The sequence below is a fragment of the Delphinus delphis genome, chromosome 1 (genome assembly GCF_949987515.2).
Source record: "Delphinus delphis chromosome 1, mDelDel1.2, whole genome shotgun sequence".
In the NCBI taxonomy this organism is placed as follows: domain Eukaryota; kingdom Metazoa; phylum Chordata; class Mammalia; order Artiodactyla; family Delphinidae; genus Delphinus; species Delphinus delphis.
Genome location: NC_082683.1, coordinates 36300329 through 36316230, shown reverse-complemented (window position 1 = coordinate 36316230; position 15902 = coordinate 36300329). Strand labels below are relative to the sequence as shown.

At 53.2% G+C, this 15902-nt stretch overlaps 1 protein-coding gene across 3 annotated transcripts in view; it reads right to left on the bottom strand.

The window, feature by feature from the left end:
• The window catches only part of RNF220 (ring finger protein 220), a 217200-nt gene that overhangs the window by 14284 nt on the left and 187014 nt on the right, over window positions 1-15902 (bottom strand). The window contains exons 3-7 of one of the 3 annotated variants that reach the window (XM_060021219.1): window positions 13747-13792; window positions 10127-10228; window positions 5529-5571; window positions 1484-1605; window positions 991-1123 (exon numbers count right to left, since the gene is read on the bottom strand). In XM_060021219.1, the coding sequence (XP_059877202.1) occupies window positions 991-1123; window positions 1484-1605; window positions 5529-5571; window positions 10127-10228; window positions 13747-13792 (446 nt within the window). Of the gene's footprint in view, window positions 1-990; window positions 1124-1483; window positions 1606-5528; window positions 5572-5703; window positions 5991-10126; window positions 10229-13746; window positions 13793-15902 lie in introns of those variants that run through there. The other 2 variants (XM_060021223.1, XM_060021227.1) reach the window with 2 other exon arrangements.

Below are 15902 nucleotides of genomic sequence, written 5' to 3'. Positions count from 1 at the left end.
CCAGGGACCAGACACAGCAATACTCCCAAGGGTGTTGCCCAGAGAACTGGAGGCAGATGGGAAGCAGACTGGATCACTTCATGACCACAAGCTGCAGTGCCAGCTGTGCCTGTGCACAGAAAGAGAGAAGAGCTGGAGGCTGACAGCTCCCCCTTTGCCCTGCCCAAGGCAGAAGGCTTTGACAAGAGGATACCGACCCTGGGCACCTACCAGTCTGCTATTTGACCTGGTGGGGGTGGGGGACTTCCACTGGGCCAAGCTATATCTCTCCAAGGAGCCAAGTAGGTAGTGGGGCTGGGCAGGGTCCTGCAGAGTTCTCTGCAGCAGTGGGGGAGAGTCCCAGGGAAGCAGGGAGCAGCTGGGCACAGGCCCCTCTTGCTTCAGGGCAGAGGGTGCCCAGGGAGAAGAGATGGGATCAGAGCTAAAATTAGATTCACCCGTGAAGCTCATGGGAGGTCAAATTTTGCCATAACTCACTCTCTCCTCTGTAACTGATTTCCCTGACATGGGGCTGAGGAGGAGGGGCGGGGGGGGGGGAGGAGTGGGGGGAGGGGGGCGGGGGGGGGGAATCCAATGTGTTTGCCTGGAAGCCCTCGGGGCCCCCAGTGCTGGAGGTGTACAGCAGGTTGCTGGATTCTCATTTATCAGCCTTAAGAGGGATGGAGTGATAAATGCATAACCGTCCCTTTAATATTTTATGCAGGTGCTAACGTGGCTTGGCTGTCACCTTCAATGCATCACCCGAGGCTGAGAGACCCCCTCGTCACTCCTAGCCTACAGCCTCACAGTTCCATTTCCCCACCCAAATACATCCATTTTAATATGCACATCACAGGCAGGCAGCACGGTCACAAAGGAGCCCCACCAGCAGCAGCTCGCACGTGGTGGAATGACCAGCCACCAGCCCTGGCCTCTTGGCTCCCAACAGATGGATACCCAGCAGAGGCCTGGCCGCCCGAGTGCCACTGCCTATGTGTCAGCTGCTTGTACCTCGGAAACCACCTTCCAGGAGAGTGGTGGCCCGTATCCGCTTCTGCCCGCACCACTCATACTCCTCGAAGCGGTTGCTGTTCTCATGCTCGATGTCCACGGCATCATCCTCAGCCATGCAGGAGCCTTCCCTCTGTGAAGAGCAGAGCAGGATCATGCGGGTCCCAGGCCGTCCCTACCTGCTCCCTAGGGCCTGCAAGGAAGGCACAGCCCTAGCCCCGAGCTGCAGTGTGCCCCACAGGCCCCCAGCTCTAGGGCTCCTTTGAAGTAAACCAATCTAGAGGTCAAAGACCTGGGCTTTTCCCCAATAGTTTTCCACTGGAGCCCCAGGAGAGGAGTGGGAGAGCGAAAGCAAAGGAAGAGAGCAAAGAACAGAGAGTAAGAAGCTGCTGAGACCACAGAGAGACCCCAACAGCCCATAGATCTGGAGGCAGTGAGCAGCTAGTGTCAGGGGAAGGAGGGGAGGGGAGGGAGGTGGTGATGGCCCCTCTACCTTAGAAAGGCAATGCTCCACATGCCTACTCATCTCCTGCTCCGATCCTGCCAGGGGGCGGCTGCACAGGGGACATACCTGCCCTTCATCTTGCTTCCTCCGTTTCATTTTCCCAATCCGAGCTGCATGGAGAAACCGAAAACAAAGCATAGAACAGGCAGACGGTCACTGTAGTTCCCAAGGTCCCAGTGGAGCTGACACATCCTGACCTCCTGCCAGCCATTAGCCCTTTTGTTCAGTGCCTCATCTGGCCCTCATCATGCAGCACCTTCGGCTCCTTTGGGGACTGGACCTTGCCAAGAGCACCTGGGGAGGAGATTGGTGCTAGGCCAGTGAAGTGTCCACTCTTCGGCCACAGCTGGCTCAAGCTCAACCCTTACCTTCCTACCTGCAGTGCTCAATGAATCCAGTGAGCAAAGATGCTCTCCTTGGCACTTGCTATGTGTCTCCCCAGAAGGCCAAGACCACAGGCTCTTTTAGAGTCAAGAAGCATAACTTTAGAGAACATTTCTTGGTTAGAATCCAAGGTCCCTCCAGGGGCCTGATTTGGCCTGCTGTTAACTTATCAGTTAAAACCCCTTTGTTCCTGGCCAAGAGCCCTGAGGTACAGACCTTAGTGTCCTATGTAGAATTACCCCAGTGAAATTTCTCTCATGTCCACTGGTCCCATTTTACAGAAGAGGAGACTGAGGCCCAGTCATAAAGGTATAGAGGATCTGAGTCAGACAGCCCAGATACCTTGAGAGGGTAGCCCTTACTGTGCCTACCCAAACCTGTTCCATCATTTCTTTTTTTTTTTTTTTTTTTTTTTTTTTTTTGCGGTACGCAGGCCTTTCACTGCTGTGGCCTCTCCGGTTGCGGAGCACAGGCTCCAGACGCACAGGCTCAGCGGCCATGCCTCATAGGCCCAGCCACTCCGTGGCATGTGGGATCTTCCCGGACCGGGGCACGAACCCATGTCCCTTGCATCGGCAGGTGGACTCTCAACCACTGCGCCACCAGGGAAGCCCTGTTCCATCATTTCTAATCAGTGCAGAGGGCTCCCTGCCATGCTGTCCCGCAGGGGGCTCAATTCCAAAGTGCATGCTGCAAGCCCACAGCACTGCTAATTAATGCCGAGAGATACAATCATTTCTAATTAGCTCACTAATCCCTCTCTGCAGCCCTCCTGTCACTGAAGCAGGAAGGGGTCAAAACAAGGGACTCTGTTCCCTCTATCCACTCCTGTGATGCAAGAGGAGTAGAGCTAGCCACTCTGAGACCAGACTGACTGGGGTGGGGGTAGGGGTGGAGCCAGCCAAGGAGGGAAGGGTTCCCCACTGCAAGGCCAGAAAGAACTTCCTGTGGATACTGACCCTGGTGGAAAGCTCATCAATGCAGTTTAGGGAGCGAGACACAGGTGAAAGGTGATGCAGGTGAGAGTCGGTAAGTTACAGTTTAGAGCTTCAGTTGTGTGTAAGGTTCAGAGCCGAATACCTTATACAAGGTAGCTCATTTTATTCTGTATCCAGAAACTAGGTTGTATTATCCATTTTAACAGAAAAAGATAGTCAAGGCAGTTGTCCAGGTAGCTAAAAAGTGGCAAAGGCAGCACAGGAAAGCAGGCCTGACTCCATAGCTTAGAAGGCTCTCCTGTCCCAAGAGTGCCCCCAACCGATCAGCATCAACAAAGACTGATCCTGTGAGTGTGCTAGGTCAGCAAGAATATGCACTTGGGGCTCCTGCCTGTTGCGGGTATGAGGCAGGGAGCTACTCCAACCCTAAAACAGAGTAGCCCTAGAAAGAGCCAAATCAGCAAGAAAGCCACCATCCCACCAGGACTGAGCATGGAGTTTGAGAAACCGTGGTCTGCAGCCTGGCCCGTCTCAATTTCCTGTGCTCTCACTGTAGGAGATGTGACTATGTTCTGGTGCCCCGCTTGATTTTGTGGACAAAGATCTAGACTCCTTCACCTTGACTTCCCTAACCCTTGGACTCTCAGGCTTGGGCCATCTTGACACTCTAGAGCAGGGGTCCCCAACCCCCAGGCCACGGACCAGTACCAGTCCATGGCCTGTTAGGAACCTGGCCACACAGCAGGAGGTGAGCGAGGGAGGCTTCATGTGTATTTACAGCCGCTGCCCATTGGCCGAATTATAGCTTGAGCTCCACCTCCTGTCAGATCAGCGGCAGTACTATATTCTCACAGAAGCGCGAACCCTACTGTGAACTGCGCACGCGAGGGATCTAGGTTGCGCGCTCCTTATGAGAATCTAATGTCTGATGATCTGAGGTGGAGCTGAGGTGGTCCCATCACTCCCAGATGGGTCCATCTAGTTGCAGGAAAACAAGCTCAGAGCTCCCACTGATTCTGCATTATGCTGAGTTGTGTAATTACTTCATTATATGTTACAATGTAATAGTAATAGAAATAAAGTGCACAATAAATGTAATGCGCTTGAATCATCCTGAAACCATCCTTTCCCCCCACCACCGCCCCAGTCTGTGGAAAAATTGTCTTACACAAAACCAGTCCCTGGTGCCAAAAAGGTTGGGGACTAACTGCTCTAGACCCAGGGCTAGGATGGAGAAGGGATGCTAGATATCAGAAAGGCATTGAGCAAGGTACCCTGAGACTTCTAGAAGCCTGTATGGAGCAGTGTGCCAGTACAAAGGTTCCTCCCCTACCCGGCCTAAAGCTCAAGGGAGTGCCTCTCTGGTAAGAAGGAGACTATGGCAGACACTGATAATTGAATAAAGGAACGAATCTCATAGGATTGCCAAGGAAGGCATGATACTGGATGCTCTCCTTGCCCAGGCCACCCATGCCAGAAAATTCCTTGTAGTCCCAGGAAAGTCCCTGATGGACTGGGCATCACCTGGAAATTCTCAGATAAGCAATTGAGGTTTGATTATTTTACTGCCATTCATCTTCTAAGTCCTGAACTAAGCTTACTAAAACATGATAGGGAAAGTTTGCTCCCTACCTAGAGGCTTCCACTGAGTAGGACAAGTCAAAGTATTGCCAAGGAGGTAGCATGGCATGGTCCAAGAAGCACAGGCTCTGGAGATAAACAAACCAGTTCAAACCATGGCGCAGTTACATCCCAGCTGTGTGGTTTATAAACAAATCACCTTCACCTCTCCCAGCCTCAGTTTCCTCATCTACAAAATATGTGTTAACACTTCCTCTCAGTTATGATAAAGGTGCTTAACATGGTGCCGGCCCATGATAAATGCTCTCCTTTTCCCAGTCTGGGGCTCAGCCTCCCAGCAGAAACCAAGTGGCAGGAACTGGGGATCTTGAACGTCCATGGCCTCACTCACCAGTTGGCCTAGAGACCCCCAAGCCCCTTACAGACAACCCCCATATATACCACACCCTAGCCAGCACAAAAAACTAGATCATTCAATTGTGTTCAGCAAATAGGAACGTTCCAGAGGCTTGAATCCAAAAGGGGCACGGGGCGGGGGGGCGGGATGGTGGCCTGCCAGGTAGTACATACACGGAGTGCTTTCAGAGAAGGCCTCTAAGAGCTGTCGAGCCCACGCTGATCACCTTTGTGAAATGTGGGCCGACTGATAACTCAAAAAGCCCTGGGATGAGTTAGTTCCTGTTGCCGTGGGAACTCCAGATCTCACTGCATTGTCAAGTCTCAGCAGAGAGGCTGTATTCACACTACTGGGCACTGATTAAAAACTGGAAGAAAAACATTCTCAGCGCCCTGCCGGCTTGTACAGTGAGGTCCCAGCAGTTTGCAAATTCAAAACTGAGCTCCCGCGTGGAATTGTGTGGCTTGTTTCTCATTCTCTGGCACTTACTGACCCCCAGGGTTCTTCAAGGCCTAGAGAGGCTCACGCAAGAGCTGGGGACCATAACCTCCACTAGACAGATGGAGAAACTGAGGGCAGCCGCCTTGGTCAGCATATTCTCAGGAGCTGTGACTGTGAAGAAGCCGCCAATGGGCCCTAATGTCGAAGAGACCCAGGGAAGTCAAGAACTGCAGGCAGTGAGGGAGGGAGGAGGCCGGGGGTGGGGCAGAGGGAGGGGCCGCGCAAGACTCACCATTCAGTCGGGTCTGCCGGTTGGCTCGCACTCGCAAGAAGGTCTGGGAAAAGATCCCGGGCAAATGCAAAAAAGAGAAGAGAGCGTCAGCGCGGCCTCGAGTCCCGACCCCTGCCCCGGCCCCAGCCCCCGGTCCACACCTGCCCCGCCCCAAACAGCCCGTAAACAAACCTACTTCCTCCCTCCCGCCGGCCCCCCTGCTCCGCCGGCCGCTCCGGGCCTTCGGCATAGCCGCCGGAGGCTGCTCTAGCGGGACCCCGTGGCCGCCGCGCAGTGCCGCCCCAGCCCCGGCCTCCGGCGCTCCGGGCCCCGCGGCCGCCCGGCCGGCGAGGGCGGCGATGCGGGCGGATTCCCCCCGGCTGCCCGGCGGCGGCGGCACCTCAGCTCCCAACGGCGGCGGCGGCCATGTTGGCCTTGATCACGTGACTCGCCGCCGTCGCGCGCCGGGGGTGAAAGTTCAAGAAGTGGTGGGGGCTGCCGGACCGGGACCAGGAAACAGCGGCTCGCACTCCGGCAGCAACAGGCTGAGGCCGCCCTGGGGTCCCTCCCACCGGCCGCAAAGCCAACCCGCCCGGGTTTTAGTGGCTGCGAGGTCCTCCCACCCTACTCCACGGCCCCTCCCAGCGCGGGGCTCCTTCCGTCCCGGAACCCCGCCTGGCTCCCGCCTCCCGCGCGGCTACCCCTTTGCTGGGGAGATAGCGTAGGACTTCCTGATCGCAGCGGCCCGTCTCACCGCGAGTCCCAACTGTCTCTTCCCCAGTCCCCAGCCTTTCATCAGTCCCGATATTAGAGGATTCCCAACGTTTCACCTGTCTTCTGGACAACCTTTGGAGCTGCCACTGGCAACGCACAGCCACGCGGCCAAAGTGGAACCCAGCATCCCTCAAACAAGTGCCTTCTTCCAGGATTCTCAGTTTCTAACGGGATACCACCATCCACTCTGGTGTGCCCACACCAGATAGTTGAGAGTGAGTCGTCCTTGACCCCACCCTCCTTCAGTTCCTCACACTCAAGCCTTCTTTCATCTCAGAGTCTACCTCTAAAGGTCTCCTACATCTTTTTATCTCCCCTTCTGTGTATCTCCTTCTCGCCCTTCCAGGCCTAACCGAAAAATATCATTTCCTCTCTACTTCCATCTCTACTCTCAGTATGGCTTGTACCAATGGTTGTCGGTGGGCTGACCACTCCAGGTATGGGGCCATGTGTGAGTCCTGGGTGAAGCCAGAGCCCGGCACAGCGCTGGGCACAGGCCAGCCATCCCTGCGTGTTTCTTCAGTGACTATACCTATCTTGGATGTCCTTGCTCTGGTTCATAATCTTAGGAGCTCTCTAAATTTGCAGCTGTCTCCCATCTGGCCTTCTCATCTCCAGCTTTTCTCCCTGTAACCCATCTTCCACTGTACATGCAGTGTGATCTTTGTATCATGCAAAATTGACCCTCTTTCTTCTCCCCTTTAAATCCTTTAGTGGTTCTCCACTGAGATCTGCACCGTGGCATACAGGTCGTCTCTGACGTGCTCTGCCTATTTCTCCAGACTCTTCTTCTGCCACTCCTGCTCTCTCCTTTTCCCCTCCTGACACACCTGTAGCTCTTTGAGCACCCCATACTCTGGACTTTGGGCTATATTATTCTCCATGCACCCATATTCCCTGCTTGGATAACTGTTTGTTGTTCATCCTACAGGACTCTGGGATGACTTCGCTTTTCCCTCAGGGCTGGGTTAGTTGCTTCCTCTGAGTTTTCACAGTCCCTTGGCTTTCCTTTGAACTTGGATATTTTGACTGTTTACAGACCTGTCCCTTCTACTTGGGAGGTCATCTCTATCCAGTAACAGGGTCTGGCATGCAGGAGAAATCCGTGGGGTGGGGAGGAGGATATTTATGAGGGAAGCCCCTAAGCCCAGTGCAGGGCTGAGAAACAATCTAGGATTCAGGGCCAGACAAACTCAAGTTCAAATCCTGACTTGGTTACTTATAATATATGTGCTCTTAGAAAAGTCACTTCTTCTCTCTAGGCCTGTTTCCTTAGCTATAAATTGGGGGCAATGAATCCTAGCTTGCACAGTTGCTATGAGGGTAAAGTGAGGTAATGGTTAAAGGGTTAGGTAACCCAGCAGGGGCTAAGGAAATGGGAATCCAAACCAGAAACCAGTACCTCCTGATTTCAGGGCCAAGTTTGATGATTTTTTAAAAACAGTCCAACATAATTGAGCAACTACTACATGCCAGGTGTTGTGTAAAGATCAGGGGATTCCAGCTTCACTTTCTACCAGTTCCCCTTGTGTTTTACATTCTAACAAAACTGAACTGCTAGTGGGTCCCCAAATACATCATTCTGTGTTACACCTCTCTGCCTTTTGCACATACATAGTGTTGCCTTGATCTGGAATATCTTTTCTTCCTGGTCCACCAAAGTGAACTCCTACTCATCCTGTTCAGTCATTACCTCCTCTGTGAATCTTACTCTGATTTTCTCTTTCATAGCACTTAAAACACTGGGCTGTAATTATCTATTTGCACATCTAACCCCGTGAAGGCAGGGAGCCTGGGCTGAGCATGAGTGAGTACTAGATAAGTGTTTGAGTAAAGGAAGGGAGCAAAGAAGGGGCCTTGGCGAGCCTGTCAGTCTAGTGCAAGAGTCAGGCTCATCATGATAGATTAAGTATGTTCATAATCCTTTGCAGCTCCTCCTATCAAAGAGCTGCATTTCCTCATCCCTTGATTGTGTTAGCTTTGTGAGTTCCAGAGCCTAGGCCTCAAGAGGCCTTTCAGCTTTGGCCTTCGCCCTCTTGGCATGACACTGCCCTGAGACTGCCAAGTAAGGAAGCCAGTCTAACCTCCTGGAGGATGATCGGCCGTATGGAAGAAAACCAAGGTCCCTAATCTCCCAGACATGTGGTGAGGCCATTTTGGACTTTCTAGGCCAGCTAGTCCTCTAGCTGAATGAGCTTAATGAATGAGGAAAGGCCTACTCAGCTGACAGAATCGTGAGAAATCATGAGAGATTATAAGTTGTATTAAGCCACTAAGTTTTGGGATGGATTGTTATATACTAGAAGATAATGGAAACATACTTAAATGGGTGTTGATATAAGATGATCAGGGCAATAACATGGGCATGAAGGGGTCATGAGAAGAGAAAGCTAATCCGGAAAGGCTTCCTGGAGCAGAGGGAAGTTGGGCAGGTTGTTGAGGGATAAATAGAAATTTGATGGGGTGGGGTAAAATAACCCGGTTAAAAGCAGCATGTGTAAAAGCAGAGAGGCAAGAAAGGAGTGGCACAGCCAACGAGTGGTTAGCATTCATCTGGTGAGCACAGCACACAGGATTCACGGAAGGCAGTATTAGAAATGGAAGCTGGAAAGGTTGACTCTAAATCACAGAGGCCTTGGTGCCATGCCTTTGCACACCTAGCCTATGCCTAGCATGCCATGCCTATGCCTGATGGTTACTCTTCCCCTAGTTCAACAAATAGTGGAGCTGAATGCTGGGGCTGAAATAGAGAGGATCCGCCTCTGAAGGCAGGGCTCTGTCTCCCTCTGGGATAGAATTCTCTGGGATGGAGCCTTGTCTCCCTATCCCAGAATCCCCTAGAGTTGGGTCATTTCTCCATCTTGAATCAGGATTGTTTGGGTGAGGACTGACTGCCTTTCTCAAACCAGGGCTCGCAAGAGCAGGGATCCCTCCCCAGGGCTGGCACTTTGGGCTCTGCAGTTTGAGTCCCAGACAAGGGCATCCAGCAGAGGAGGTGCTAGTTGAAGCTGGTGTACAGCCCACACTCCGTATTCCACTCACCAAACTCTGCACCCTGACGCCAGGCTGTGTCAGCTAGGAGGAAAAAGTGCCCAGAGAGAAGACCTCGAATTCCAAGAAAGGCTTCCTGTGTACCAGCAGTGGCCCTGGTTCTCTACCCCAGATGATAGGTCCCTGCTGCCTTGTCTCTTTGCATTAGTCAGGGCTGTGTTTCCCTGTTCACATAAGGGCTCCCTGAGAAGTCATGCTGCCATTTGGATAGCATGTTCCTTAGAGCAAGCCCTGTTTTCTGCCCTCTGACTGGGGCTCCTGAAGGCAGGGCTCTGTCTCTCCTCAGAAACTTCTGGGGGAAGCTCCTTCTCCTTCCTACCACAAATAAGGTCTGTATAAGCTGGGATATTACCCTTAGGTCCCCCTCCTGCTCTGATGTTTTAGGATTGTGTAGTTATGCCCAAGGCACTCACAGGCAATCTCTCTCTCCCTCTCTCTCTCTCTCTCCCTCTCTCTCTCTCTCTCTCTCTCTCTCTCTCTGTCTCTCTCTCTCAACGGAACCCTAGAGGAGACCTCCAGATGGCTGGGATGCTTCCAAAGAGCCCACCTGACCCCAGGTGACCTTGGCATCTCTCCCAGAGAGCCCACCTGAGCCCAGGTGACCTTGGCATCTCTCCCTAAAATCCATCTATTTACGGCACATTCCCTGACACCTGTGCCTTTCGGTTCAGTTAGAAGCACTAGACACAGAGGGAACCAAACACAGTTCAGGCCTTTCCCCTTGTATCCTGAGGATGGGAGGAGTTAGCCCCAGGCCTGCCCTATAAGGCAGGGCCCATCCCACCCCTCCTCACCTGGTATCTGTCTGAGTGGTGCAGGTCGTCGGTGGCAGACGAGTGTGGTGATGCTGTCGGAGACTCTCCTTCCCTCTTGATGGAAGCAGACAACAAGAGGGACTGGAAGAAGAAAAAGGACACGTGGCCTCAGGCTGAATGAGACCTACAGTCAGTTCCCTAGAGTGTCCAGTCCTATGGAGCTTTTGGGATAGAGGCAGAGAAAAGGAGGGCAGAGGGGTAGAGACCGCTTGAGATTCTGAAGGCATGTGGTCAGGCCCCCCAGAGTCTGGTTGTGGGAAAGGATAGCTTGATCCTAGGGATGGGTGGAGACCCCTGGAGAGGGTCCAACCTCTTCCACCCCAGCGAATCTCTGTCCCAGTGGGTCAGGCCTCCCAGTGGGCTGAGACTATATATAGGCTTTGTTCTCCCATAGTGAGCAGACTCTGGGACCCCTCTGAAGGGTTGGGGGTAAACCCACATCCCTGCTGCCCTGCCTGCCCCTAATACAGGCTGGTGGCAGCCCCGCTATGGAGACAGTAAATTAAATAGTGTGTAAGAGTTTCCTTCGTGCAGCTAGGGATGTACACTGGCTCCATTTATCCCTGTGCTGTGGCGATGACCCCAGCAAAAATCCCAGCAAAATTAATCCCCCCATGTCAATCCTGCATGGGCTCTTCTACATATGCCCGCAGTTTAGATTAATAAACTGTCTGCTTTAAATTGTACACGAGCACCGCAATTCTAAATACCACATGGCACGTTCAGCCTGCTCTTGCTGCCTCTTGCCAAGGCCTGTTCAACTGCAAACTGGGGCCTGGAGGCCTGAAAGCAATCCATACTCCCCCCCCCCCCACCTTTTCCAGCCTGCACAGCCCAGAGCCGGAAGCATACAATTCCCTAGGAGGCCTCCCCAGCTTAGAAAACCATGCCAAATCGCCACTGACAGCCCAAAGAAAGCAATTTGGGAAAGATGGAGCAGCCATTTATCCTTCATCTCCGACTGAGCCTTAGGATGTGACCTGCATGCGGTGGCCACGCTGCACATCCTCAGGCGAGGGCCCTGGGAAGGGGGGGCAGCTGCTGGTCTGGCAGGGCTCCCTGACTCGGCCTCATCACAAGAGCAGAGGAGGGCAGAGGCCAGGCAGGGACTGGGATGGGATTCCCTGCAACTTGGAGCGCCTTCCTCACCTACCCAGGCCCAGTGGGAGGCCGAGTGGGTGCCTTGGCCCCCAGCTTGGAAAAGAGGCTTTCAGGCAATGGCCTTTCCTTCTCTGGTCCCAAGGAGGATGCTGAGGAGGGGAAGCATCGTGGGGCCCCTGCCCCCCCATCATGAGAAAGTTCACGCTTGTGTGCTCTCTTTCATTCTCTCTAGGTTAGAAGCCCTGAGAGGCCTCAGCATTACACCTGGGGCAAGCGGAATAAAAAAAGGTCACTGGCGCTTTTTAAACATGGACCAAAAAGCAGTAAAATGTGTTTTGAAAAAAAAATCCCCACATTAAATCATGACTTTTTGCCTGGCTCTTCGCCTCATTAAAAGTGGCCTTTTGGAAGGTAAAATTATCATTGTAAGCGATAAGATCTTTAAGAAAATAATTCACGGCTTCTTCACCCTTTAATATGATAGCCGCCACCGGCTAATTTTTTTCTTAATGGCAACGAGGCCATCAATCTTGTCTGAGGCCCCTTCGCCCTCTCCTCCTCCTCCCTCCCTCCTCCCTGTCCTCTCAGTCTCTTGCTTGAACCTTCTACCTCGTGCCTCTTCTACCCATGACCTGCTTCCCTAAAGCCCCATTCCAGGCTGAGGACAGACCCTGAGACAGGCAGCTTTGGGGGCGTGAGCCTATATCTAGAAGTGGGTGAGCGGTGGCCCTTGCCTCTAAGTCTGATTATCAATGAGCCCGCGTTGGTGGTTGCAGGAATCTGCACATATTTAAGACTTCCTGTATGAGTATTCTCACGGGGCCAGGTGGGTGTGCATCTGTGTATGTGGGGAACCAGGTGTGGACGTGGATCGTGTCTGTGTTTGTGCTTTGAACACAGGCCTCACTGGGGTCCAGTCCCCAGCCTGCCGGCCATGCTCAGGTGTCAGGGGTCAGTGGTTGTGGCTGACCTGGCAGCACGTCCGTGACCTGCCTGCCTTAACCATAGCCACTGGCGACTGCAGCCTGGGCCAAGCTCCGCCAGTGTGGCCCCCCACTTGTCCCCCAACGCCTTTTCTCTTTAGGGCTGGGAGGGCTTTGCTTCCTTGGCCAGGGCCTGCATCAGTCCAGGGCTGGGCTAGGTTCCCTGCCCCTCCTCTGTCCAGCTTGCTGTGTTGAGTGATTCCTGAATGAAAATGTGGAGTCCACTCCCACCTTTTTGAAGGGCCTGCAGGGGAGACAGGCCAACCCCCTGGAAGTAAGATTGTCACTCTGGCTCCTTTTCCCAAAACTGCTCTCTCAGAGGTCACCAGTGCTTTTAAGACTTCTAAATACAATGGCCTCCTTCTCTAGCCCTTTTCTGCTTGACTGCTGACCAGCCCAGACATTTTGGAATTTTATTCTCTTAGGATCCTGGGACACCATGCTCTCCTGTGCCCCTCCTCACTCGTCACTGTTCCTCTTCTGCTCCTTCCCTGGCTCTGGGACCTTCTCTTGACCCCCAGCACAGGAGTCCCAGACTCTCTTCTTGGCTTCTGCTCTGATCTCTCCACACACACTCCCTTACTGATTTCATCCATTCTGGGGAATTCCCTGGTGGTCCAGTGGTTATGACTCCGCACTTTTACTGCCAAGGGTTCGACCAATCCCTTGTTGGGGAGCTAAGATCCTGCAAGCCATGTGGCGCAGCCAAAAAAAAAAAATGTATCCATTCAGCACTCATTCCTCACTCCCGGTAGAAAGGGCTGAGGATTTCTGCTTTTACAAGTCATTGTGAGAACTTATAAGACAGGATGCCACCTTACTGAGGGGTGGGGGAGAGGACACTCAGTGAGTGAGCGTTTAGTCCTCCAACCCCAGGTCCCCACTCCCTCAAAACATCATCACCTTTGGGGATGCAGTACCATCTACCTGTGTGGCCACCTATGGGAGTTCTTGGTACAAGTCATGTCATCCTGCTGAGGCCTCTGGCCCTTCCTTTGAGCCACTTGTCCTTAACTCTTCCTTTCTCCATCTGATGCTTTCAAGCTTCCCTTCCATAGTGTCTGTTCAGAGGGTCAGATTGTCTCCCCAAAAGAGCCCAGCATCCTCTCTGGCTCCCTGTTGCCCTCGGGACAAAGCACATGCACACACCCCATGGTCTGGCTTCTAAGGCCCTGCACCACCTGTCTTGACCTGCACTTCTATATTTTTCTTTACCTGCTACAGCTCACCTTCCTCCTTTGAGTCTCCCCAGACTTAGTGTCTGGGTCCCCCCACACCCCCAGGTCATTCTTGGCTTTGACCCCATCCTGACTAGAAGAGAAAGTCAGGTGAGCATACTGTTACTCACATGTATACACATATGTACTCAAGTGCACAGGGCAGCCCGAGGCCTCAGGCTGACGATCAAACCCTGAAAACAGCTGGGGATCCAAGAAGAGCTCCTTTTTCTCAAGAACCAGTTCTGAGTGGGCTTAGGTTAGGATGGGCTGGAGGAAAACACAATTGTCCACCTACCTTGGGGGTGCCTGGAGCCATGGCATCCTTCAGAAGGGAATTCTTACTGCCAAGAAAGAAGAGAACAGGGTGACCATTCCACTTGCTGCCCAGGGCGTGTAAGAGTAGAATAGGAAGAAGATCCCAAGGAGAGAAGACATAGCCAGCCTAGCCCAGCCCCCCTCAGCCAAGCTCCACCCAGCCCATTCAGCCCCAGCTGGCCCTGCCTCACTCAGCCTCCATCAGGGGCCAGGGGCCAGAGTGGGCTCCTGGGCAGGGGTACTGACACTAGGCATGGTAGGCTGTCTCGTGGATCTGAGGAAAGGGGCTTTACCTGACTGCTCCTATCAGCCCTGAGGATTCTTCCTGTCCTGCCCCCTTCCTTCCAACCCAGTCCTCAGCCTGCTCTTAGCTCCTATGGGATTGGGGTGATAGAACTGACATGGCTCTTGTCAATTTTCCCTCCAACATGCTGCAAACTGCGTTAGGCCAGGAATGATCTCCCCCTGATTCAATTTGTCAGCCCCAGGCCCTCCGGCATCAGGCGCGGCAGGTGGGCGGTAGCTGGGCCCTGAAATACAGTGGGCGGCTCAGAGTGGGGGGAGCAGGGGTGGGAGGTGATGGATGGGCTGTGGGGGAGGCGAGGACTGTGTTTAATAACAAAATTGGTATGCAAGGCCAAATCCTGTGCTAAGCATGAGTGATCCAGAGCCACGAAGTATTACAAATCCCCGCTAAACAGATGCTGACAATGGAACAAGACGTATCAAATCAGATCCACTTCAGAAACATTAATATCCCTGTTCCTGGCCCTCCCTCCCTGCCACCCCGACTGTGCTCACCACATCTGTGCTCACACGTTCACTTACGTGCTGTCACGCACACAGAAATATTACATGCACACAGAGGCGCTGGCTGATACACACAGGAGGCAATACAGCCAATTCACATAGGGTCCCCACACAGATGCACATACAAGGTGTACAGGTAGAGCACACCCAAGAGATCCACACAGCACAAAAGACGCACCCGGGCACACACGGGTGGTGTATACACAGGGAACACACACTGGGTCAGGTATAGACACACCCAATATGTGAGCAAAGGCATAGGCAGATTTGGATAAAGTAAGAGTTCTCACCCAGGGCCATTTTGCCCCCCCAGGGGACAATTGGCAACATGTGGAGACATTTGTTTTTTTTTTTTTTTTTTTGCAGTACGTGGGTCTCTCACTGTTGTGGCCTCTCGCGTTGCGGAGCACAGGCTCCGGATGCGCAGGCTCAGCGGCCGTGGCTCATGGGCCTAGCCGCTCCACGGCATGTGGGATCTTCCTGGACCGGGGCACGAACCCGTGTCCCCTGCATCAGCAGGTGGACTCTCAATCACTGCGCCACCAGGGAAGCCCCGTGTGGAGACATTTTTGATTGTCAGAAGTGGGGGCGGGGAGTTTTCTACTGGCATGGAGTGGGTAGAGGGGATTAACCATCCTGCAGGGTACTGGATAGACCCTCACAACAAAAAATTATCCAGCCCCAAATGTCAGTAGTGCTGAGGTTGAGAAACCCTGGTGTAAAGGCAGATACACACATATCCATTGTCTATAATTCTGTCAACGTGTGGTCACACCTGGAGGCTCAGACATGCACGAAGAGGTGCAGGCACACAGAGTCCTGTTCCCAGAGATGTGTCCTTAAAAACACATTCACAACTGTCACCCAGGGCTGGATGAAGAGCTGTGCCCACATCCACACAAGCATGCACAGACACCCACGTGCGCCAACACACACCTGACACGTGCACCCACAAATGTAGACACACATGGATACACACCCACACAAGCAGACACGTACATCACAGTGCAGGGTCCAGAAGGCTTGGCAGCAGCAGGCTGAGGCTAAGATCTGAGTGTAAAAACAGCTGTCTGGGGACTTCCCTCGTAGTCCAGTGGTTAAGATTCGAGCTTCCACTGCAGGGGGCGCAGGTTCAATCCCTGGTCGGGGAACTAAGGTCCCACACGCCACGGGACATGGCCAAAATGTTGAAAAAACAAACAACAACAAAAAACAGCCGTCTGCCTGTCTGATCACACAGTGGGGGCATCACAGGCAGGAGAGGACCACCAGACTGGGTTCCAGTCAGTGCCATTTTGTTCATAAATGGTCCCCATGGTCCTGCTC